Source organism: Macrobrachium rosenbergii, chromosome 5 (genome assembly GCF_040412425.1).
Source record: "Macrobrachium rosenbergii isolate ZJJX-2024 chromosome 5, ASM4041242v1, whole genome shotgun sequence".
In the NCBI taxonomy this organism is placed as follows: Eukaryota; Metazoa; Arthropoda; class Malacostraca; order Decapoda; family Palaemonidae; genus Macrobrachium; species Macrobrachium rosenbergii.
In genome coordinates this window covers 67,567,690-67,594,000 of record NC_089745.1, presented here as the reverse complement: position 1 = coordinate 67,594,000, position 26,311 = coordinate 67,567,690, and the positions used below count along the sequence as shown (strand labels likewise).

Sequence of the window (26,311 nt, the reverse complement as noted above, 5' to 3'; positions counted from 1 at the left end):
GATTGTGCAAACTATAGAGGAATAAAGTTAATGTCTCACACCATGAAAATCTGGGAAAGAATAATGGATTAAAGAATCAGAGAAGAAACATCTGTAGGTGAAGAACAGTTTGGTTTCATGCCAGAAAGAGGAACGACAGATGCAGCGTTTGCCCTCCTACAGATAATGGAAAAACACCGGGAAAAGCAGAAAGGACTGCACATAGTATTCATAGATCTGGAAAAGGAATACGATAGAATACCACGCCAAGAGTTTTAGAGGTGCATGCGAGTAAAGGGAACACCGGAGAAGTATGTGAGGTTGGTCCAAGATATGTATGAAGGAGCAAAAGCGCAGGGTAGAAGCAGTTTTGGGTTAACTGAATGGATACCGGGAAGAATTGGTCTACATCAGGGATCTGCTTTAAGTCCACATCGTTTGATCTGGTAATGGACGTGCCATCTCAAAGATGATCAATCCCCCTGGTGCATGTTGTTTGCTGATTACATCGAGTTATGCAGCACCAACAGAGGGATAGTGAAGTCAAAACTAGAGCAATGGAGGAAGGTACTGGAAGACAGAGGTTTAAAGATCAGTGGGAAGAAGACTGAATACCTAAGTTTTAACGAAGATCAAGACCCCGAGATTAGTATGAAAGGGGCGAGGTTGAACCGAGTAGAAAAATTTAAGTACCTTGGATGTAGAAATAACACACAGTGCAGGCTGGATGGAAAAATTGGACAAAGATGTCACGTGTCTTGTGCGACCGCAGAATCAATATAAAGGTTAAAGGAAGAGTGTATAAGACAGTAGTGAGACCAGCTTTGTTGTATGTAGCAGAAACATGGCCGGAAAAGAGAGAGCGAGAGAAGAAACTGGATGCGGTAGAGATGAAAATGCTCAGGTGGATGTGTGGAGTAACAAAAATGGACAGGATAAAAAATGAAAGAATAAGAGGAACTACTAAAGTCGTAGAACTATCAAAGAAGGCCCAGGAAAGAAGACTGCAGTGGTATGGTCATGTGATGAGAAGGGATGAGACATGTAAGGAGGAGAGTGATGCAGATGGAGGTGCCTGGTGGGAGAGCAAGAGGAGGACCAAAACGAAGGTGGATGGATGTAGTTAGAGAAAATCTGAGAGACAAACAATTGTCAGAGGACGATGTGTTTGACCGAGCTGTCAGAAACATCGACCCCACATAGAAGTTGGAAAAGATGCAGCGAAAGAAGTTGGATTATCCAGTCCTTGGAAAAAAACCAGTTTTTAGCATCAAAGTTACTTTCAAACGGGATTTTTTTACACAGATTTACGACAGAGCAGTTACTTTTAATAACTAAGCAATGTTTGCTGCCTTATTCATTGTTGCTGCCTGCACAAATAGCATTGTTATGTAACTAGTCTTCTTAAGTTAGTTCTTATTAAAGTTAACCATCATATCGCCTTTTTTAAATAAAGATAACATGAATAACGAACTAATTATTAGGGTACATCAAGAGAAAATACCTGTAGTGTTCTTAGCACGGAAAGAAGTATTTCCGAATGAACACTAATAGTGAGTGCCGTATTTGCTCTCGTGTTTGCTTGACGATGAGGTATCATACAGTATTTGATTTGAGAGAGGGAGAGAGATTTATATATGTTAATTCAAGACAATATTACCTCATTAATATATTTTACTTAAACATATCTTTGATCTTAGGTATTTTTATAACGATGTGAAGGGCCTTTGTTTTCTCCTACTAAGGACATATATAAATGTACTTTTGGTTGTACTTTAGTTAGCTCTCAATTTCCTTCATTTATAAGAAATTCCACTCATTAACATTGATAAAAGTATTTTTCATTTGATACGTCGAGGAACTTTCTTTTTCGCTTACGTTACGGTTACGTAGGCTGGTAGGACATCATACTTACAAGAAGAAGTATAGATTGCAAAGTAAAATTTATACGATACATATGATTCTTTAACAGCTTACTAAGACCTTTTAGTACAATAGAAATATACAATGTATGGAATTCTGTTTGACCAGAGAGTATGAGACTGATAAATTATCTTGATGCCAGAATACCTGTAATGTGATCAACAGTTAAATTCTAGCATTGTCAGCCGACGAAATCATTAGTGGATCAGCGCATAAGCGTTGCGATTTGCATCCGTCATCTTCATTTTGTTTAGTGAATTATAATAGTAATTCTATTTTCATAAGAATGAAGTAAGTTATTCATGTTTTTATAGTAGTTATTTGATGAACTGTGCAAGTATATAGAAGGGGTAACAGGGAAATCATTTTCTTTAGTCGTTAAATGTGGTTAATGCTTCGATAAAGCTAGGCAATGATCCTTAGTTTATTGTCGTTTAACCTGGCCTGGCTTATAACTATCCTCTGCCAGTTTACCTTTAAGCCAGATGCAGAATCGTTTAAATTCTTTAACTTAATATGAGCAGCGCACGTCATTACACAGTATAATACGCCTCGCCTTTCCTATTTCGTGGGCAACCAATGTTAGTTCTTAGGCTATGCAACGTTTTGCCGTCGGTTACGTTAGGCTCCGGTAGGGTAGGCAGTCTGTTGTAGGAACACCAGGTTGCTACCATAGTTAGAGTAGGCTGGCTTTCTGGGTTTTATAGATTATTGGGTAAGTCTGCATTAGAGCTCCTTATATACCTTAGGCTATACTAACTAGGCTATTAGGCCTAATACAATTTTTTTATGGAACAGTAGGCCTACAGGCTAGAAAAGAGTGTAGGCTGTATATAATGCAGTACAGGTAAAACTAAGCAATAGCTCTGCATCGGGTATTACTTTGGAAGTTGGTTTTACCTGTAGCATTTTGGTTGCCTGTTAAGAGTTTACTGTTATCTTTTTGTTGTTCGACTGTAATTAATTAGTAATTAACCTCAGCAGTTATACGCAGGTCATCCTGGAATGCTATCATGCATGCACAGTGTCATAGGGTCTGCTTTTGGTAAAATGTGGAGTTTCCTTTCGGCTAAGTAACATGACTTGCTTGGTTAGGATAGGTAAGCATAGTTCCTCTTATAATACGTTTCCTTAGCCAATCCCTTTGTGAACATAGCCTATGGCTCCCTGATGACTTGCGCATAAACTTAACCATTCCATAACAACATGGCAGCTCGGGCTTTTTCCCGACTTTTCCAAAACCCTGTGTTCCCAAAGGGTTCCCAACCATGTTGGGTAGATATGAGGTCAGTAATAATTGACCGACAATAAACAACACCACCTCCTTCGTCAGCAGCACTAAAAGTATAGGAAAACTCAATTTCCAAGGTAGTGGCCTGTGCGGTGGTCATACTTAGAAATACCATAGTGCAGGTGAGATAACTTGAAAAATTTACCATCTTTTTATTTACATTTTTATGTTCATCCCCGAGGCTAAAGATGGCACCCCGTTGAGCTTTTCTGTAGAATTACGAGTAATTGGTTTGCAAGTAGGTTATATAATTAAACTAGTATTGTTGATTGTCTGGGGTAGCATGCAGAGGTGGAGTCATGAATTACTTACGGGGTCCAGGGGGGCAAAGCCCCCTAACCAGGTTAGGATATGGTGTCCAAGGTTAGGTTTGGGAAAAATAAGTCTGGTTGGGGGTTATATTCCCTCTGAAATGCCTACTGCTAAAATGCCTACCAGCCTATGCTCCATATTGGTCACCTAGGCTAAGCTTGGGATAAGATTAAACATGTTTAGATTGGATGAGAGTGCATACTAGCCTACAGTGGCCCTGAAGCCCGGCAACACTGCTGGTTTATGTGCAGAATGAGCACCGTGTTCAGTACCAGCCTCTCGGGAATGAATGTAAAAATGTGAACAAAGGATGATAAATATTATAAATATAAGCAAAAGACAGTAATAAACAAAGAACAGTAAACATCCTGGTGGTGACTGGCAGAAATCAGGCTATGGTAGTAGTCTGCAGTTTTATCTACAGATTGTTTTAAAATGTCTGATTATGGTTGAGGATCCAGGGGGCCAAAGATGTTTAGGTTAAGTTAGGAAGGAAAGGCTTGGATGTATCCATGTTGAAATAGATCTTTAATCTGCTTTCTTCCTGGTTGTAATATGCCAGACTAGCCTATTTGGTATTTGCAGTCAGTGACCCATGGTAATGCTATGCAATACTCTTTTCACCTTCATCTTAATTTCTCTCTAAAGTTATGAGCCTTATATTTTTCCTTCTGCTTATTTTGTGCTCTATGCATTTATTTGTCCTCTAATAGATGTAAACTTGTTTTTGCATTTTCCAAACACCCTAGGCTAAGCTATATCTAACCATTATGGGGGAATCCTAGTGGTAAATTTGGGGATTTTTTGATTGGGCAGAACCAAAAACAACTGAATTAAACGCAAAGAAATGGTCATTTTTGGGTGAATTACAAGATTAGCTGTAGGAAACCAGCTACATGGTTTATTATTTTAACCCAAAAAATTATAGAGGACAAAGATATGGTAAAGCAGTTACATGGCTATGTGACTAGGGACCCTTCCAACTTTACTTGCCCCACAGTGCCATAAATTGTAGTGAAATACATGGATGCATCCTAACCTAGTCTTCCCAAACAAAATTGTAACCTAACCAGGTCTGCCTCACTAAGACTTGGTGCAAATACTTTTCTGCTCAGGAGGCTGACATGAATCTTACTTCATAGTTTACTTATTATTTGTCTTATTTATTTTACTTTCATATTTATTTTATCTGTTTTTATTTCTCCATGGTAAAATTTTACTTTGAACCATTATGTAATTTTTGGAGTTGAAAATATCATTTTCATGCTTTTTAATGTGTGATTGTTATGTTAGCTAATGATGTAACTAACCTTACCTGAGTTAACTTAAACTAGGGTACCAGGTTCATACCCTGGCGTGCAATAATAGGTTTGAGAACATTACATAAACTTACCTTAATTTGGATGAGAACTATCATTGGGATTGAGGTCTTTGTATTTTTACTCGTTTTTTGTTTTCCACCTACCCGAAAACCCCACTTTCTTACTGTGGTCCCCTGAATTGTAGGATATAAGGTTGGGGTCCACTATCTCTAAAAATACTTATTTGCCAATAAAACAATGTCAGGAACATTTAAAACACACTTTAGAATATAGGAAAATTATATTTTCAAGTCCAACATGTAATAATGGTTGAAAGTAATACCTTCTCTTTTGTGGGTTATTCTTTTTGTATGAATTTCCTTGGCTGTACTGAGGTGCTCTCCCTGTTAGTGCCCTTGGGCTTGTAGTATTCTGCTTTTCCAACTAGGTTGTCATCATGATTTTTTTCTTATTATTCAGAAAATAAACCCTTTTTCATGTGGAATGTGCCTACAGGGGCCATTGATTTGAAATTCAAGTTTCCAGAGAATATGGTGTTCATTTGAAAGAGGTTACAGAAGATAATAGGAAATACAGAAAAAGTGATCAGTTATTAGATAAAAAAGATAAACTATTTGGCTTGTAATAATATTGAGTTGGATCGAATCACACCAGGAAAAGATAGTTTCTCCTTATATTTCAGGTTCAGATTCAATGTGTACATTTGTAAGAGTAACCAAAAGTGTAAGGAAATCTAGAAGTTAAATGGTGTTTGTTGGTTAATACACCTTAATGAAAAATGCGTAAATCTCCGTATAGATTCATATCCTTGCATATAGCACAAACGGCTAAAATATAAGCTAATACTACAATTGTGAGGATGAGTGTACGGTATTTCATTTTTAGTGAAATGCTTAAAAAATCACAGTAGATGCACATGACTTCACTGTATCGGTTTCAACAGGAAAATGACAGGCGGAAGATCAGTACCAAGTGCTTTCATGTTTATTAATGCATCGTCTGGGCACAAATGAGAAAGATTAAAAGGTTACAAAGTAAACAAAAAGAACGAGAATACCAGATGGTTAATTCTCAAAGGGTAATAAACTGAAAGATAATCCAGGATAATCTGGGATCAAGCGGTCACAAACTAAAACCATAGACCTAACTACAAGAGATATGGAAGTTTAGCCATACAAAATCCAAAAAGATGTACTGTATAAAATTGAATACCAGATGGTTAATTTTCAAATACTAATGTGTAAAACTTGAAGTAGACATACTATATTTTTCTTTATGGTGTTGTGGTTTATTGCAGCCTTACATTAACCTAAGAGGTAGGATTTCTAATCCAGCCAGGAAAATTTAGAGTTTTGTTTTGTATTCCTTTGTTCAGATTCAGTGTCTACCGGAATAAGCATATCCAAAAGTTTGAGGCAATCAAGAAGTTAGGACATATTTCTTTAACTCACTGCAATAACTATATGCAGTATACTGTATATTACTGTGACATATGTGTTTATAGCAGAAGCCAAAAAACATAAGCTATTACTGCATATTGATACCGAGGATTGGTTTGTTAAAGTTCCAGTAAAATGTATCTGAATTCAGCAGATACATTTCTGTAACATGCTTGGGTTTGAACCCACCTGGAAATTACTGTAGTTTCTTATATTTCTCATTTAAATGCAGTGTTTACAGTACAAAGGCAGATCCAAAAATTTGAGGTAGTTCAAGAAGCTGAAAGGTCCTTGTTGGCTAAATATAATAAAAGATATTTATATCATATGATTGTGACTATGGTGATAGATTCACTTATTTGATTGTTACTTAAGGAAAGTCTGCAAGCAAGTTGGAAATCACTACTGTACTTAATAACAATGCTAGCTGTCGTGAAAAATTGTAAAACTGATAATACGGCATATATAACCCAAATATATGGGAACCAATAAAAATTATTCTTTACAGAAAAAATTAATTTATTACCAAGTAATTACATAGATATAGTTCTAACTCACGCAGCAGCCTTTTTTAAAAAATCATGGTAGCAATTCGATAGTTTAGTGTAGGTGACAAGCCCTGCCCACTGACAGGAGTACTGGAAATGACTTAGCGGAAAACCTCATTCTGTACCTGCTGGCTCTCGAGTAACGTCAGCTTTTATTTACTGATTTTCGGTTGTATGGCTGGCTTTCGGTGAAGTATTATCACTTATTTGAGTACCCCTCAAGTTTTAATAGCTTTGAGGATAATTTTTTCTAATTCTTTGGTTATTATGATGTCCGATGATTCAAGTTCACCTATTTTAGTATTGTAGCGAAAGTTGCAAACCAGATTAATCAATCTTCATTTGATTCTCATTAAATCTGCAGTAAATCTAGGGGCAGAAATATATTAGGGAGAAAACTTATGCTAATTGTTATGGTTAGCAAGAGTAGAAGGTATTTATCTCAATTAGACAAGTTAGAGAGGGATAGAAAGGAAAGCGGCCTGTAGAGCCGTGAAACGAACTTCCCTTAGCCTAGAATTCTACCCTAGCCTAGGTTAGAAGGTAGCTCTGCTATTCCTTCTTTCCCCCTTCCTGCCCTTTTTTTTCCTGCTTCTAGCCCTCTTATTTTTAATTCACCTACTCCCACTCCTGGCTCCCTTCCGAACCTTGCCATTGCCAGTCTGAGTCTAGGTTTAACAAGAAATTAACCTATTAGTGATACAGTGAAGTGGAGGAGGTGGCTACTCATCCCACTGATTCCCTTAGGCAAAGATCCCTGTCATACTCCCCTAAACCTGGGAGGAGTCATACTGGAGGACCAAGGGAGGTCGGTGGGGTTTTCCCACAGGTGGTTGCCCCCTCAGTCAAACCTGTTGCACGTTCCCAAGTATCGGCAGACAGCCACTGGAAAGACATCTTGATAGGAGAAAGTTTTGTGCAAGTGGAGAAGGTAGCTGCTCGGCCCATTGATTCTCTTGGACAGAGGTCCCTGTCATGCTCCCCTAAACCTGGGAGGAGTCATACATGAAGTCCAAGGGAGGTCGGTAGGGTTTGCCCATGGGTAGTCGCCCCCTCAGTCGAGCCTGTTGATCAATCCCAGGCTTCGACATACAGCTGTTGGAATGGCGTGTCTGTGGATATGCGCCAGTTATCATCCAACTCTCAAGACTCCAGCCCGGACTTGGAACTGCTGCAAGTGCTTTCTAGATTCGTCTCGTCCATTGAAGAGGCAAGCTGGCGATGCTGGCTGCTCTTCTCTGCTCCCCAGTTAGTGGTTTAAGGACCCGGGCACAGTCCTCAACCTTCTTGCAGCACGTGGGACAGTCTGGATTATTTCTCTCCGGAGTATACTTCTTTTGGGTGCCAATATTTGACTCCAAGCAACCAACAATCCCTTGCAGGCGCCCTAGGTCTTCATTCAAGCGCCCATCTCTTCACGAGCACCTGACACCAGCTCCTGAGCATCCGCCGCCAGTTTCTGAGATCCTGGCACCAGCTCCTGAGCGCTTGGCACCAGTTGCCAAGTGCCCGGTATCCACTTCCAAGAACCCTTCGCCAGCTCCCGAATGTTTGGCGCCAGCTCCCAAGCGCCTGGTGCCAGCTCCCTAATGCTTAGCACCAGCTCCCAAGCACCAAGCACCACCTCTTCAGTATCAATCTCCTGCTTGGAGTGCCAAGTACCCATTTTCGACCACAGGTCTCCTAGCCTATGCAAGTTCTCCTTCATTACTTGTAGGCGAGCTTTCCTACCCTTTTTTGGCTCCTGCTAGCCCTGGTCTCGCCTACCTCAACCTTCCTGATGAGGAGCCATCCAGATGACAGACCTAGGTTTTCTGCTAAGAGAGAGCAAGGTAAGGCTTCCTTCATTTTTTCTTCCTTGTGCTTCATCCATAGGAGGTTTCTTTCCTACACCACCGGGGAAGCTCCTTCTTCCAGACGCTTGGCGTTTTCGTCAGCAAAATTTGTTTTTTGTCAGCAGAACTTGACCTCCTTGTCAAGACCTCATTGAGTTGTTTGAGGTTTTCAGTTTCTTGGACTGGATGGTGAGAGCGCTAGCCCCTTTGTCTTACTTAGCCCATCAGTGGATGGTCCTACTGGAGACTGTTGTCTGTCAAGACATTCATCAAGTTAGACATCTTCTCATGAGAAGTTTTGCAATTCTTCCTGTAGGCCAACTGGGACAGGGAAACACTGCCGGACACCTACGCGTTTCCCATAAACCCGGTAATCAAGTCGGACTGGCATGGCGATGGTCCAAACATAGACTTTCGGAAGGAAAGCCTTTCATCCTTTGAGCCCAGGCTTAGGCTTCTATTCAGACTTCTTGGTTCTAGGTTGAGGAGTCCTCTTGGGCTACGCCTTTCTGCCCTTCAACATGGTCAGGTAGGTGCTGAATAAGTCTTGGGCTCATCACAACATTACGATGATTTTCATAGCCCTTCTCTGGCCCATGAAAGAATGGTTCCAGGACCTGCTACGGTTTTGGGTGGACTTTCCAAGACTTCTTCCCCTAAAAACCATGTCTACTCAGACAACCTCACTTTGAGAGATACCAAAGGGTTGTCCGTTCTTATCCTGACAGGCTTCAGACTGTCCAGAAGCTTATCAGAGTGTAAGAGTTTTCAAGACACACTGCAGAAGCTGTTGCAAGATGCAGGGGTCAACTTACTAACCGGATCTTCCAGGCTAAGTGGACGATTTTCTGAAGCTGGTGTCTCAGACTCAACATCTTTTCTTCTGAGATGCCTGTGACCCAATTGCAGATTTCCTTCTTTATCTGAGATCTGGGAATCTCTTGTCATCCACCATTAAGGGTTTTCGAGCTGTGTTTAGCTCAGTGTTTAAACACGGGTCCTGAATCTTGCATCAATCCCAAATCTTAACGACCTCGTCAAGTCAGAGACTGCACGGTTTTGCCTCAGGATTCTTCCGACTGGCTTGGAGTCCTTTCCTATATTGACAAAGGGATCAGCGAAGGAGTGGTTCCCAGACCTACTCGAACTGCTGTCGGATTTCCCAAGGTTGTTGCCTCAAAAGCAGCAGCTACCCGGACAACCACACTTCAGGCGGTTTCATCAAAGCTTGTATACTCTGGCCCTGACAGGCTACAAACTGTCAGGAGATTGCTTAGAAAGAAGGGCTCTTCAAGAGGAGCTTCAGAGTCTATTGCCAAATATAGGAAGCAATCTTCAGACAAAGTCTATCAAGCCAAGTGGGCGATCTGTAGGTCATGGTGTAGAAGACAATGTCTCCTTTACTCAGACCTGTGTAGCAGAAATAGCAGACTTTCTGCTATATTTAAGAATGTCTAGAAGTCTTTCCACTTCTACTATAAAGGGATACAGAGCCATGTTAAGCTCCGTCTTCCAACACAGAGGAACGGATTTGTCCTCTAACCAAGATTTGCCGGAACTCATGAAGTCTTTTGATAACGCCAAGCAAAAGGAAATTATTGGAGCTTGGACATGGTTATCTGGCCCTCACTTTGAACCCGTGCAGCCAATTTCATTAATAGACCTGACAAGAAAGACCCTAACAGCAAAATGGGCCAGTGATATTCATCCCTTGGATAAAAGAGTTGGCTTCTCTCAAGGAAATGCAGTGTGTTCCTTTTCCTTGGGATTCTTGGCAAAAAACGAGATACTGTGTAATCCTTGACCCTGTTCTTTTATAATTAAAAGCTTGACTGAGATATTCGGTCCAGATGAAGAGAGAACTCTCTGTCCTGTGAGGGCTCTTAAGCATTACCTTCACAGAACAAGGGGAATTCATGGGTCTTCGAGCAGTCTTTGGTGTTCGGTGAAGAACCTCTCACACCCTCGGTGTCTAAGAATGCCCTGGCATTCTTCCTCAGAGATCTTATATCAGAAGCTCATTCCTTGGTTGGAGAAGAGGTTTTTCCCTCATGTAGAGTTAAAGCTCATGAAATAAGGGCAGTCACCACTTTGTTGGCATTCAAACGAAATTTATGCATCTCATCTATCTTACAATCGACTTTTTGGAAGTGCAAGTCGGTATTTGCTTCCCATTTTCCACGGCTGGTGTGGTGTTGGGGGAGGAAATGTAGGAATATTCCTTCCTATCATCTCTTCGTCTTGCATAGGGTGTTGAGTCCTAGGGGAGCCTGGGAGTACTGTGTACATGGAGTACTGTCCAGTTCTTTTTAATGGTTGGGTAGTAGTTTTTAATATTTTTTGGTGGTATAGGTGACTGTGTATTTGTTCTGGTTGTGTTTTGTGGTACTGCACCCTGGACAGGGGCAACTTGTATTCTTTGCTAGCCATCAGAATTGGTCCATTCTGCAAAGTACCCGCTGAAGTAGTAGGCGCTCCAAGGCTGTACTGCCTCGCCTCTACAAGATCAGATGAGCACCAACCAGAGGCAGTATCTACCTGCAGCAACTCTCTTATCAGGTAAGGAGACAACAAACATTGAATAAATGTTAGCAAATTATTCTATTCTCAAATTCATTACCTTTCCTAATGTTTTGGGGGTAGATGTGTCCATGCATCCCACCTCCTATCAATGTGGGAATCAGCTGTGTAATTACTGGGTAAGTTACTTATATAAAAATAGCATTTTTATAAAATAAAGTTATATATATACGTACCCAGTAATTACATGATCGAAGCCCTCCCTCCTCCCCTCGCATGGACACAGTGGCATAAACAAATTGAAGCTCTGCTAAGTTGTTCCTCTCCTTCCCCCCGAAAGTGGGCGGGGTAAGTCACCTACCCTAAAACAAACTAGCACAACCCACGAATTTCAAAATTTTAGTTGCCGAACGAGTGAAACTAATAGCTGTAATTACGGGGTAAGTATATATGAAACTTTATTTTTTTATTATAAAAATGTCAATTTTTTTTTGGTGAGATTTCTGCCATTATACAGTATGAGGTTCAGACAACCTACTGTAGCATTGAAATGTAATGAGCACTTGGTCAGAGCAAAGTGAGATGGTATTCTTAAAATACTTGTTGAGAATTACAACTTGAGCTGCTACCATAGACCTACTGGAAGTGTGTTGCAAGTACCTGCTTGTGATATTCTAAATGTGAAGGAAAAAGAAATTGGAAAGATACTGCCATAATGTGTTGTGTAAGTATAGCCTACTATCATTGTGAAAATGTTCACAATACTCCACTGTATAAATTTCTAATTTTCAACATAGATGGTATGTTGTTCCCATTTCTTATTTTATGGTTTGTATAATTTTTGCTGTGTTATGATCTTAATAAAACTGTAACCCTACCAAAGGTGAGAATTTCATTTGGGAAATACTAACACTGTGGGTATTACTATTACTGAATTACCTTGTGAACAGTAATCTCTGCTGAACCATGAGTCTCAACCAGTATTTAATGATAAGATGTTATATTAATTGTGTCTTGACAGTTCCCAGGAGATTAAGTCCTATGTAAAAATGAAATTTTATAGTTAAGAAAGCAATTACTTTTGAAATGAGAGAGTTTTGGAATTGATGATTTGTTAAAAATATTTCCAATGACATTTTTGCAGTAATGTAGAGGGCTGGAAACAAATTGTTTAATTTTTCAAAATGCTGGCAAAGATGTTTTTATTTTAAACTTAAGGGAAAATACTTTCAGTTGCTCTCCCCTTTGCTATCTAGAGATAGACAGCTAGGAGTGGAAAGTCACAAGCAATGACTATTTTTTTTTAATTCAATATATGCAGAAAATGTACACATTCTGATGAGGGAATGTGTTGAGATGTCTATGTGGAATCATGATCATCATTAAATATTTTTCTTACAGCTCAGAGGAATTAAGTCTCTCAAGTCTATCAGATGAAGATCCAAAATTAGCTGATGATGAAAGGTCAAGGTCCAGGTCTAAAGAACATCGTCACAAGCACAAAAAGAAGCACAAACGTCATTCTCATAAACATAAGCACAGACATAAGTCTTCATCAAGGAAAGATAGGTATGGGTGGCCATCTGACATATTTTCTCTCTGACATGCTTAGCTGTAAGTTTTTCTTAAATGTGTTAGAATTGTAGTTTTGGTGAAAGTTGTACAGTACTTATTTTTGCTATAGTTTTCATTTTGCAGTTCTTGTTAATACACTAAGTGTATACTAGTGCAGTGTTTGTGTTACTACACTAATTGTATACCAGTGCAGTGTTCTTTGAGTATCCCAGAATTTGTTTAGGGATCAGAAATAATTTTGAAATACCCTAAAATTTTTATTACAAGAGCTTCTTTTTTTCATATGGAAATATAAACTATCATCTTTTATGCTGAGTATAACTTAGCTTGAGCTGGAATCTGTCATTGAAGCTTCATAACAAAGTGGTTAATTGGTATGCAGGTGAAGCGGATAGTCTCTAAGTCACCTGCCATAAGCCAGCAGTTTTCTTTGCCTGCTTTACTTGGTAAACTCTGCTGTACTGTGCACAATTGGAATGTTGAAGCTCTATTTTTTCTGTATGTGTTACAGAAGATAACAGAAGTGTGTGGTCAACAGTGGTGTGAAGGACATGTGGGGCGTGTGGCCAATTTATGTTCTCTTGTGTTGTGGAGCCCCACCAGTTTTGTTTGTTCTGCCTCCCTGACTTAACCTGCAGGGAGTGTGCTGGCTGGTCTCCTTTGCAGTAGAAGGGGTTTGGCTTGAAGTGGAGGAAGATCAGAAGGCATATACCTTTGTTTTCCAGGGAAAATACACCACCTTTGACACTGAATCCTTTGGCTCTTTCTTCTCAGTCTGACCTCTCCCTGCTCATTCTCCTGTGGCTCATATGAGAGGGGTAGGCAACTAGTGTGTGCTCTTCTAGAGTGATTCTCCGGCTGCTCATGCCGAGCTGTATTCAGGTTAGAACTTATCTTCTGCTCCCTTATTTTTGCAGGAAGTCTTGAAAGCCCTCACGAGAAGTTCCTTCAGATTTTGAGTAAGCTCTTTCCTTTTTTGATGGTTGGCATTGGCATTTTTCCCAGTTGGTGTGACATTTACCATAGGTATTGTTGACATCAGGCTCTCTGAGTGAGCTTGTGACCCAGTGTCGGCCCGCCCGTTCCTTGCAGGACACAAGGACTGCCTCAAACTCTTTTCTTGTCCATTTTCAGCAGAGGTGCATAGTGATGAATCAACTCCACTGTTGTGTTTGGTACATATGCAGTCCCCTGATTGTGCATGTGGAGGGTGATCATATGTGACAGGTGGCTGCTGAAGGATGCCAATGTGTATAGTGGAAACCTGCATGGGATGATGCAGACTCTCAGGAGTTATCTGGCTTGTCCAGGACTCCTGATGTATGCATACCTGTTAGTATGTGTGCATGTTCACCAATAGCCTCTATGTAGTTTGTCTTTTGCTCATCATAGGTAGGTTTACAGGAGGATTGGCCAAGTATCAGAAAGTGCTTGTTCCAATCATGATTGAACCTTGGCATACAGTTCAGCAATTGGTGCCACCATGTCTGATCATTCATGCCTAAGGTCCCTTGAGTTCTCAACGGCAAATGGATGTCAATCTCTCTTTCAAGAAAGTATCTAACTTGTGATCTAGGTGATTGATTAGGACCTGAGGGTTCTTCACCTATGGAACCAATTCAGGCCAAGTTGGAACTGCATTTTGAAAGACCTCTGTGCTCATATGTGAGTGTAATGATCCTGGGACGAACCATATCTTGTTAACAGATTTTACTTTAGGGTGCACTAAGTAGACAAAACTGTTGCTCTTACTGCCATGGTTGCATCTTGCTTGTGGTGTTGTTAGTTCATGTCAGCAGTCTGATCTGTTTATCAGAATGTTCCCTGTTATCCAACAGATCAAGCAAGCTACTTCACTTGATGCTGAATTTTTGCTTTGGAATGATTGAGCTTTATCATTGAATTCGTGAATGAAATAATGAGTTCCTTTTGGGCTCGTGTACATAACACTTTTATACAGAGTCCCCCACATGATAAGGATTGATTGTGATCCTTGTCTTTGTGAATTTTTATGTAAAGTCATATTTAGTATAGAATGGATTGTGTACCCTGTTCTACCAGTGATAGGTCTCTAGTGAAGATAAACGTGTTGCTATAAAACCAAAATGTGTTCAGTATAATACATTGTACCATAGATACTTAGCATATGTAATTTTATTATTGATTATGTTAATTATAACTGAATTTTGTAAATGTAAAATTTGAAAAACACTGCTTTAAATATGTATTATATGAAAAGCTCATGAAACATGTACAGCAGTTGAAGTTTCCCATGCAACACAGTATACTTTGTTTTCATTCATATCACAAAGCTATCTATGATAGGTTTCCCTTTTTCTTGGCTTGGTTGGAGATAGATGTGAAAAGGTCTTTGTGGAGATAGATGTGAAGAGGTCTTTGTGGTTTTCTTATGTTGCTGGGGAAGTGGGAGAATGTCTGAAACACTGAGTTGGATTCCTGCACAATGAGATCCTCATGTTTTGCACTTACACTCTGCACCTACTTTGTAACCTGCAGCTTTAGTTTGTCTGTTAATTTTTTTTTTATGTGAGTCTGTACATTACCTCCATATTTTTAATACCATTAACCAGAGTACATTTTATCATTACAGTGGAACCCTGGAACTTGAATTTGATCAGTCAGTTCCAGATGGCTGTTCAAGTTTCAGATTGGTGGATTTTTTTATCAAAATTTCCTATTATAAATAATGTACAGTAAATAGGAGTAATCTTATCCAAACCTGACCACGATTGCTTAGTTATACCAATATTTGTATACTGTATGATTAATGACTAAAGCATGAATAAAACATGAAATCAACCTATAAAACTAATAAAAGAAGTATAAGAAGCATGAATAAAACATAAAACCAATAGAGCCATGAGATCAACATATAAAACCAGTAAAAGCAGCATGAATAAAACAAAACCAATACAGCCTTGAAATCAACCAGAAACCAATAAAGGAAAGCATGAATAAAACATAAAACCAATACAGCCAAGAAATCAACATATAAAACCAATACAGTAGACATGAAATAAATAATTTAATTGCACCTTACCTGCTTTGAGGCAAGTTGATGGCCCTGAATGATAGCCTACATTTACATAAACATATCTAATGGTAGCCTACATTTATTTAAACCTATTTAGTCTACTGTATCTACCTACCTATATATGATAAAAATTATTTAAATAAAACCATTCAAATTAAAGAAACATGAAAAAAATAAAACAAATAGAAATTAGAATTTTACTGCACTTGATTCTTGGTGATGGAAGCTGCTAGTACAGTATACTGGAAGTAGCAGGAGAGGAGGAGGGAGGGAGTGATTACTGTTTGGAAGGGGAATCACTTTCCATAATGATGTCGGTTAACTGCCCTTCTGGAATGTAGTCTCTTATTTTTTGTTTTAGACCTCTCGTACTAGTCTTAGTCTCAGGATTGTTTGGTAAAGTGTACAGAAGAAATTGGCCATGAGATGTCTTATTCTACCTACGATTTAACGCTTTTTAAAAGGGCCGTTGCATTATCGTTAAACTTATTTATCAGTCTATTGCTGCTTGCTTGATCAGGATGGCCTGTTTCCACAAATTTTTTTTTACTTTTCCCTAGCAAGTAAGCCTTTCTTTAATCATCCCTCGCCTCAGGCAGAGATTCAGGTTCCATCTGCTGCTCCTTTTGCAGGTCTTGCAGTTCCACTGTAGTCAGCTTCTCAACATCCTCACTACAGATGTCTAAACCCATGGACTTGCCAAGGGAAACAAATCCTCCACTACAAGCTCATCATCTTCCCCAAAGCCTTCAAAGTCCATCTCTGCAGTGCTGTTTGGCCACAGTTTTCTCCAAGCAGGTTGCATGGTTCTGTAGGAAATATTCCGTGCTTGGTGAATGATCCCAAGGCAGGTGAGGATGTTACAGTGGTCTCGCCAAAATTCCTTGACCGTCATCCGTTTATGAGTCGTCACATTAGAACATTGACGAAAGAGTGCTTCCAAATAGTATTTCTTGAAATTTGATATCAACTGCTGGTCCATGGATTGGACAAGGGACATGATATTTCTTGGCAAGAAATTCAGAATAATAAAATCATAGTACAGTATTCCTCCAGTTCAGCCTCCAAGCCTGGAGGGTGAGCTGGAGCATTGTCAGTTACAAGCAGGGCTGTGAGTAGCATATTCTTTTCCAAAAGATATCTTTTCACTGTGAAAGCAAACACTTATGGATCTACTCTGTGAAGAATTGCCTTCCACATCACATTTAACTTGTGCTTCATAATATTGTGTTTCTTGAAGACATGGGGATATTCCACATGACACGCTAGTAGAGGCTTTAGTTTCAGATGCTTACTAGCATTGCCAAAACAAGTCGGCCTGCCTTTCATATGCCTGTTTCCTTGCATTTTCGTCCCCTCCTCCGTTATGTATGTTCTGTATGACATTTAAAAAAAAAGTCCAGTCTCATTGCAATTAAACCTTGGTTGGGACTGAAACCTTTGGCTTCTACATACAGTATTTTTGCAACTCCTAACATACGATTCTGCAGAATCGATTGTTATGCCTTGCTTCCCCGTGCCCTACAACACTATGAATGCCTTTTCTCTTACAAAATATGTCAAACCTCCCTCTTGATGCTTTAAAATCACAGTCGCTACTACTGTTGTATAAGCGCTAGTTCCATGAGTGTTTTTTGATAACTTTTTATCATCCTTGTTATTTTTGCTGTCTCCTGCTAATTGTTTCTGGTGAGTCCACAATAACAATAAGTTTTCTGTTTGTTCAATAATTGGCCTTCTGTTTTGATAACATTTTGACACTTTTTGCAATTCCAGCACCTGTAATTGCATCTTTACTTTTGAATAATGTGCTTATCATCGACTTGGCCATCTCATATTTTTCTGCGAGAGCCGACTCCTGCACCACTTCCAGATCTTATCATTATTTTTCCACCTGAATAGTAACTCATGCAAGCTTTAACACTATCAGTGTTGTCTTTCTTAGGGGCCATGATAATTATAATATGGTACTGCATACTTTCAATACACAAAATAAAAAAAATGACAAATTCACAGAGAAGAAAGTTATTGCACATCAGTTCCAACAGATCTGTGGCAAGACTAAGGCTGATGCCATCTTCTGTGATTTGTGTTATGGAAGGGGTACTTCTCTCATCAGAGCATCTGTTCAGCACATCACAGATTTCCTCATTGATCTTTGCTGAGTCTGGCTTCTTTTAGTAGCTGCAGTAAAGCTATTGCTGTGCCCTATCAAAGGTTTTCAAACTGAAGGGGCTAGACCTCTTCTTTGGTGAAGTTGTCTTTGCTAATGAGGATTTTCAAATAGTTTGCTAGACCTCTTCGTTGGTGAAGTTGTCTTTGCTAATGAGGATTTTCGAATAGTTTGGTAGCTTTTGGGAACTTTGTTCCCCAAATTGTAATTTGTCCCTGGTGCTTAACAGTCTCACCAGGGCATCCTTCGAGCCTTTATCTCAGTCTCCGGACAGAGATCTTACACTTAAGGCTGTGTTCCCCTTAGCTATGGCTTTGGCAAAAAAGATTGGAGGGGATGCATGGCTTGTCCTATCTTGCCTGGCATTTGGAATGGGACAGATCTCTCTCATTCACCTTCGTATCTGAGTTTGTGGCCAGAACTCAGGTTTGTCTGTCCCAGAATACTGGTTCGAGAGTTTTGTGATTCCTTCCTCTAAGACTTTGTTGGAGGAGGCTTGGATGAGATGTTGCTCTGCCTGGTTCATGCTGTCAAGTACTATTTGAAAAGAACCCATTCTCAGAGGCCAGAATGTAGGTGCCTTTTCATTAGTACAAGTAAACACAAGAAGGTGTCTAGGAGCACCCTTGCTTCATGAAGTAATTAGACTGGCCTGTACATCCCCCAAGGAAGTTGGCCTCCCTACTTGTGTGAGGGCTCATGAAGTCAGGGGCATGGGTCCATGGCCTGCTTTTTGTAAGGACTTTTTGTTTATCCAGGTAATGAACGTGTCTGGCATTGTCAGACTACTGTTACTTCATTCTGCCTGAGAGATGTCGCCTGCAAGTTACTAGATACCTTCTCCTTGGGATGTGTGGTGGCTGCCCAAAAAGTTGTGTAGTCACCCAAGCTCTGGATTCAGACAGGGTCAGTGTCTCATGCGATGTATCTAGGTCTGGTGTAAGCCCAAAAGGTGTGAAAGAGGAATGACTGTTTTCCCTTCCCCTTATTTCCTTTGGAGCATTGTCCTGGCTGAACCACGTGCTGGAGTCAGACGAGTTACAGGTTAGTACACTTTGGGTATCAGTTCATCTGGGATAGGGACGTGCCCCTCATCCTTTTTCCTATGACATTGGGGAAAGAGACTATGGTAGAGTTTAATCCTGAACCCTTGTAAGAGCCAGAACTAAACTGGCTTGTGACATGAAGTCTTACTAGAGACATCATGGATCTCCCAAGTATACCTAACCTTAGTAATCCCTTCTTGCTTAAGAAGAGGCCAATTATTTCACCAGACTGGTAGGATGTTACAGGAGCCAGGTCTCCTCTGCTTGCTGGGCAACTGGGATCATGGCATGTCCTTGATGGCTTTCAACTCTAGTCAGTTGTAGGGGATTGACCTCTCTCCTAAGGAGTAGGTTTCCTAAGTAAGAAGTGATGGTTTGTATTCCTTTAAGAACAAATAAATTTTGAATAACAATGTGTATTTTTCCTAGATATACAAACCGTAGCCTTTAAGATTTAGTTCCACCCCAACCACCCCTCTCAGTCTCTGTGCCCATAGGGAAAGTGAAGGCAGATTGTTGAGTGAGGGATATGCCTCCACTCACACCCCTTCACCTGTTAACCACTTGGTTAACTACCCTGTTACCAAGTTTTGAAAGTGTATAGACTTGACATGAAGAATAATCTATTGTTAGGAGGACTTAATTTGAAAATACTCCTCTTGTATTATTTCATAGCTTTTCTGGGGGCTTGAGGCTGACAATGATTGTTTATGTTAACAGTGTCAGCCACCCTGATTAGATTTTGATCACAAGGAAGAAAAAAAGCCTTTTATACCAACCACAAATCTTCCATTTCATATAAGTAACTTAACAAGTAATTACATAGCTATAGTTTCTAACTCGTGCAGCAGCCTTTATTTAAGAAATCACGATTGCACTTCAATATTCTAGTGTAGGTAACAAGCCCCACCCACTAATGGGAGTACTGGAAACGACTCAGCAGAAAACCTCATTCTGTTTCTGCCTTGCTCCCGAGTAACATCGGGGGTTTGCTGCAGCTTATGTTTACTGATTTTGAGTTGTATGGCTGGATTTCAGTAAAGTATTATTGCTATTTGAGTAGCCTTCAAGCTTTAATAGCTTTCAGGATAATTTTTTTCTAGTTCTTTGGTTATTATTGTGTCTGATTCAAGTTCACCTAGTTTCGCTATTGTAGTGAAAGTTGCAAAACCAGATTAATCAGATCTTCATATGAGTCTCATACAATTTGCAGTAAATGTAGTGGCCAGAAATATAGTAGGGAGGAAGCTTTGCTAAATGTAATGATTAGCAAGAGTAGAAGGTACTTAATCTCAACTAGACAAGTTAGAGAGGGATAGGAAAAGGAAAGCGGCCTCTAGATCCTAGAAATGAGCTTCACGTAGCTTAGTATTCTACCCTAGCCTAGGTTAGAAGATAGCTCTGCTATTCCTTCTCCCCCTCTTCGTAATTTTTGTCCTGCTACTAGCCCTTCTACTTTTATCCACCTACTTCGGCACCTGGCTCCCTCGCTTCCGAACCCGATGCCATTGCCAGTCTAGGGTCTAGGTTTCACAAGAAAATTATTCTGCTAGTGAATGCAGTGGCGGAGTTAGACGCACCACTGAAGGCGTTTATGGGGAAAATGTATTCAGACAGTGCCACTTCCCACAAAGTAACAAGTGATGGTGTTTTGCAAGTGGAGGAGGTGGCTTCTCGTCCCGCCAGCTCTCGTAGGCGAAGGTCTCTGTCCTGCTCTCCTAAACCTGGGAGAAGATGTGCTGAAAGTCCAAGGGAGGCCGGTGGGGTTTGCCCACGGGTTGCTGCCCCCACAGTTGAACCTGTTGCACGAATATCCTTCAGACGGTCCACAAATTTCTTGCCCCTTCGTCTTGCTCAGCCCATCAGTGGATGAGCTTACTGGGGACTCTGTCGTCCATCAAGACATTCATCAAGTTAGGCAGACTTCTCATGAGAGTTTTGCAATTCTTCCTCAAGGCCAACTGGGACAGAGGAGCACAGCTGGACACCTTCGCGTTTCCCATCAACCTGGCATGGTGGCGGTCCAAACATAGACTTTTGGAAGGAAAGCCCTTCATCCTCTGAGCCCGGACCTGTACTTCTATTCAGACTCCTTAGTTCTAGGTTGGAGAGTCCTCCTGGGGAACCGGTAAGTTTCCAGGACATGGTCGCTAGAAGAGCAGAACCTTCACATCAACGTCAGAGAGATAAAAGCTATTCACTTAGTGCTTCAGTGCTTCTCGACCCTAGTTCACAACAAGACTGTGGTAGTCCATTCAGACAATACCACAGCCCTAACGTACATACGAAAACGAGGCAGCACTCACTCATTTTCTCTCTGCCAGACAGCAAGAGACATTCTACTGTGGACAGATCAAATCGAGTAAGTCCAATCACTCGATTTATTCAGGGCAAGATAAATATTCTGGCAGACGAGGTGGTCCGTCGGAAAGTGGGTCCTTCCCACTGAGTGGACTTTGGACCTCCTGGTCTATAGGAATCTGCAATACTATGGGGTAGGCTGACATTGGACCGGCTTGCCACCTCAGGGAACCAAACCATCACCTTCCTCTTTTGTTCTCAGGCCCCAGACCCTCTTGCATGGACAACAGATGCCTTACTGCAAGGTTGGTCCCATTTGGACCACTACGCCTTTCTACCCTTCAAGTCTTGGGCTCATCGAACATTACGATGACCCTCATAGCCCCATTCTGGCCCATGAAAGAATGGTTCCAGGACCTGCTACGGTTGTGGGTCTACTTTCCAAGACTCCTTCCCCTAAAAACCGTGTCTACTCACTTTAAGAAGCACCAAAGGGTTGTCCGCTCTTGCCCTGACAGGCTTCAGACTGTCCAGAAGCTTGTCAGAGGCATAAGGTTTTTTCAAGAACTGCTGAAGAGGCTATTGCAAGATGCAGGCATTTTCCTAGCTGCATCTTCCAGGCTACGTGGACGATTTTCTGAAGCTGGTGCCTAAGACTCATCGTCTCTTCTTCTGAGATGTCTGTGACCCAAATTGTGGATTTCCTTCTTTATCCAAGGAGTTCTAGGAATCTCTCGTCCTCCACCATTTACGGGTATCAAGCTGTGTATAGCTCAGTGTTTAAACATGGGTCCTGAATCTTGTGTTAATCCCAGATCTTAACAATCACACCAAGTCCTTTGATACGTCTAGCCAAAGAAAGGAAGGTCAGGTCTCCTGGAACCTGGATGTAGTGTCAAAGTGGCTGACAAGTCCCTCTTTTGAACCCCTTCGTTCCTCTTCTTAGAGAAACCTTACTCGGAAGGCTCTCTTCCTTGTGGCCTTAGCTATTGCTAACATATTAGCGAGTTCCAAGCCATCGATAAAGGTAGGTTTTTAGTTTTCTCTAGGATATGCAGTTTGCTACTTTACCCATGGTTTTTACCCAAGAACGAGGACCCTTCCAAGCCCTGGCCCCATTCTTTCTCCATTAACCCTTAAGGGACGGGCTAAATACATATTAAGCACATCCCGTGACTGGGCAAACTTTAAGGTTGGCAAATTTAATAAAAAAAAAATGTCAATGGAAAGAGGAAGGTATGCAAATGCACATGGTGCAAGAAAAAAAATTTGAACAATTTTTCCCTACTGTCCACAGGAAGTTGAAAGTGACTACTGTATTTACAACCCTTTGTGGGGCCTCTTTTACAAGACACTCATAAAAATATGCTAATTTTACCAAGTTATACATGTTTTTTCTAGTAATTTATATTTTATTTTGTAAAATTATAATTACAGCTCACACATCATCATAACAGGTAAGAACTAAAATCAGTAAGAAAATCTGAGTATATTTGTTGTAAAATATTTACAAGATTTACTGAGATGGGGAGATGCGGTAACTTTTTGTGAGGTGTACATGTTTTTCTAATATTTCTTTGCACTTTTCTTTGCAAAATTACAATTATAGCTGACATACTATCATAAAAGATAAGAACTAAAACTAACAGCAATCACTGGGTATATTTATGAGCAAATAAAAAAAAAAGACGTCATGAGATAGAGGGGGCCAATACATTCCCCTATCAAGTCTCAAGGCATACTGATCCCCCTCTGTCCTGTGCTGGGCTACTACAGTTGCCGTAAGTCATTTATGGACCATTGAAGTGCTATGAACATCTTTCCTGCTAAATTCATCCAAATCGTATGGCGCATGATATTATTACTTATATAAGTTTGCCCGTCCATCACTCAAAACCTGTTATAGATACTCATATGATGATGCCCGTCCATTAAGGGTTAAGACCTTAACAGATACCTTGGCTCTGAGGAAGAAGAGAGAATTCTTTCTCCTGCTAGGGCCTTAAGGTATTTCCTGAGCAGGACCGAGAAGATCATCCAGTAACCTCTGATGCTCTGTCAAGAACCCAACTCGCCCTCTGACTAAGAACACATTGTCCCTCTTTGTCAAAGACTTAATTTCTGAGGTGCACTCTCAGATTCAGGAGGACATTTTGCCTACTTTTAAAGTGAAAGTTCTTGACGTCAGGGCAGTCTCTACCTTATTAGCTTTCAGGCACGTATGTCCCTCACTACCATTCTGCAGTTGTGCTACTGGAAGCGTGAACCCATCTTCTCATCTCACCATTTGAAAGAAGTTGAAACTGTTTGAAAATTGCAGTACCTTGGGGCCATTATCAGTGACTGGCATGGTATTGGAGGAGAAAGCATCGGAATCTCTCTTTTTCTCCCATTATCTCTTTGCCTGGAAGTAAGGTGTCAAATTTTCGGGAGCCAGGGGTACAATGTACCTGGAGTATCCACCAGTGTCAGTGGATGGGTTGTGGTGTTTTCAGTGTAGGTGAAAGCATTGTCTGGTTGTTTTTTTTATTGGTACTGCGCCCAGTGCAAGGGCACTTGTGTATGCTTTGCCACCGATCAGGCCTATCCTCCGCTGCAAAGCTCCCACTTAAGTAGAGGTGACCCACAGCTCAACTGCCACCCCACTGTAGGTTAAGATGAGCACCAATCAGAGGCAGTATTCACCTGGAGTAGCTCTCTTACCACATATGGACCCACAGCTCAACTGCCACCCCACTGTAGGTTAAGATGAGCACCAATCAGAGGCAGTATTCACCTGGAGTAGCTCTCTTACCACATATGGAAATGACAAGCATTGTTTTAATGCTAGCAATTTTTCTATTTCAAAGTCATTACCATTCCTTAATGTTTTGGAGTAGAATATGTCCATGTATTCCACAAAATTCAATGTCGGATTCACCTATGTAATTACTTGATAAGTTACTTATATGAAAATGAAATTTTCATAATAAAATTAAATTTCATATTACAGTAAACCCCCGTATTTGCTGGGATGCGTACCACACCCCCCGCGAATAGCTAAAATCTGCGAATACTTAAAACCTCTCTAAAAACACTTAGAACTGCCTATTTTGATAGTTTAAACAAAAAAACCCCCTCTAAAATTGCTTGTACCTGAGTATTTTAATAGTTTTTATTACTAAAAGTGCATTTAGTCATGAAAATGATATGAAAATACAGTAATTAGTGAATATTTCTCAGTGAAAAATACCGCCAATGGACAAATTTTCCGCAAATAATGGGTAGATACGCTCCACAGAGAAATCCGCGAATATGTGAGTCCGGGAATAGTGAGACCGCAAATACGGGGGGTTTACTGTATATACTTTCCAAGTAGGCTAATTACAGAATCAGAGCCTGCCCTCCGCCCCTCTCATGGACATAAGGGCACAAACAGAATGAGGTTTTCTGCCAAGTCATTTCCAGTACTCCCGCTAGTGGGTGGGGCTTGTCACCTACACTAAACTATCAGTGTGCTACCGCAATTTTTTAAATAAAGGCTGCCGTGCAAGTTAGAAACTATAGCTATGTAATTACTTGGTAAGTATATATGAAACTTAATTTTATTATGAAAATATAATTTTTATGTGGTGTTTTTAAGATTTCAGATTCCAGTTTTATGCTTAAGTAATTGAAAGGCACCTACCATCAGGTGGTAGTTCCTTTGGACAGTGTGGTAAAGACAGTGTTTTTTTAAATGCTAGTAACAAAGTAATTTGATTTCCTTTCAATTTAAAAATATTGGGTTGCGTTGAGAAAAAAATCATTAGTGTTATAATTAGTACAATAGTAACATATGAAGCATTGTTTATGTATTACTGTATTCAATATTTTTATATTTGCCCAAATTTTCTGGATACCTTTAATATTAGATATGGGATTTGATTCCAGGAAACACAAGAAACACAGATCAAGACACAGGAGAAAAGACTCCAGTAGCTCAGAATCTCAGGACGAAGATGTTGAATTTGTTGACGAACTCTTGGAATCAGGACTAGGTGATTTGGATGGTGTGGAGCCTCATAACCAAGCCCTAGAAACCAGAGGTAGAGATGTGGAGATTTTACGTTCCTCAACTGGTAATGGTGTTCTAGAATCCATGAAAATTGTCGTCAACAATCAAAATGGCAGTAGAAATGATGAGGTAAGTAAATTAATGAGAAGGGGCTAATGCCTGCATTATTGTAAACCAGGTGAATTCAGATGGATTTTACTTTGTCTTGCACCTCGCCTTTATATTTGGGATTATGATGAAGATTTAATACCGTATGAGAGGCTGATATAATGGTGGGTCCCCGGTAATCGCGGGGGTTAGGGACCACAACCTGCTTTAAGCAAAAATCCGCGATAAGTTGGAACACCCATCTAAAAACGCTTATAATTGCCTGCTTTAATAAGTCAAACACCAAAGTTCCACCCTCTAAACATGCTTATAACTGCCTGTTTTAATAGTTTAAACACAAAATATACTGTACCTTAAACTATCTTCCTAAAACCCTTTAATGTAATATTTAAATATGCATTGAAAAAAAAATACCAAATTATAAATGCAGTCAGCAGTGATAAAATGTTCTATTGTGTATGTACATGTTACAATGATTTACTAATTTTCAAATATTAATGTAAACAGTAAAATATGGATAAAATGTTATTTCACTTACAACATCCATTTGTACTGTATTATACTGAGCTGTTATCATCATAATATGTATAAAAAACCGATCGTCCAAACATTTGTAATGTTTACATTCTGAGAATCAGCTGATTGAGGCTCACTACTACTGAAAGAATTAGGAAAATAATTTTTAGTTGCTAAAAGAAACAAATGTGTTAATGGAATTATTATTTTTAATTTTCTACATAAAAGTTTATGATACAGCATTTCATATTTCATTAAGAGAGAGATGGAGACTTGACTTGACAAGCTGGGGAGGAGAGAACAGTATAACCTTATGTTGCTTACATATGAAA

General features: G+C 40.1%; 1 protein-coding gene across 1 annotated transcript in view; it reads left to right on the top strand.

Annotated features, from left to right (window-relative positions):
• Prp4k (Pre-mRNA processing factor 4 kinase) overlaps window positions 1-26,311 on the top strand; it is a 268,851-nt gene that overhangs the window by 50,862 nt on the left and 191,678 nt on the right. Inside the window, 2 exon segments of the mRNA XM_067104540.1 lie at window positions 12,571-12,738; window positions 25,232-25,484. Of these exon segments, the coding sequence (XP_066960641.1) occupies window positions 12,571-12,738; window positions 25,232-25,484 (421 nt within the window).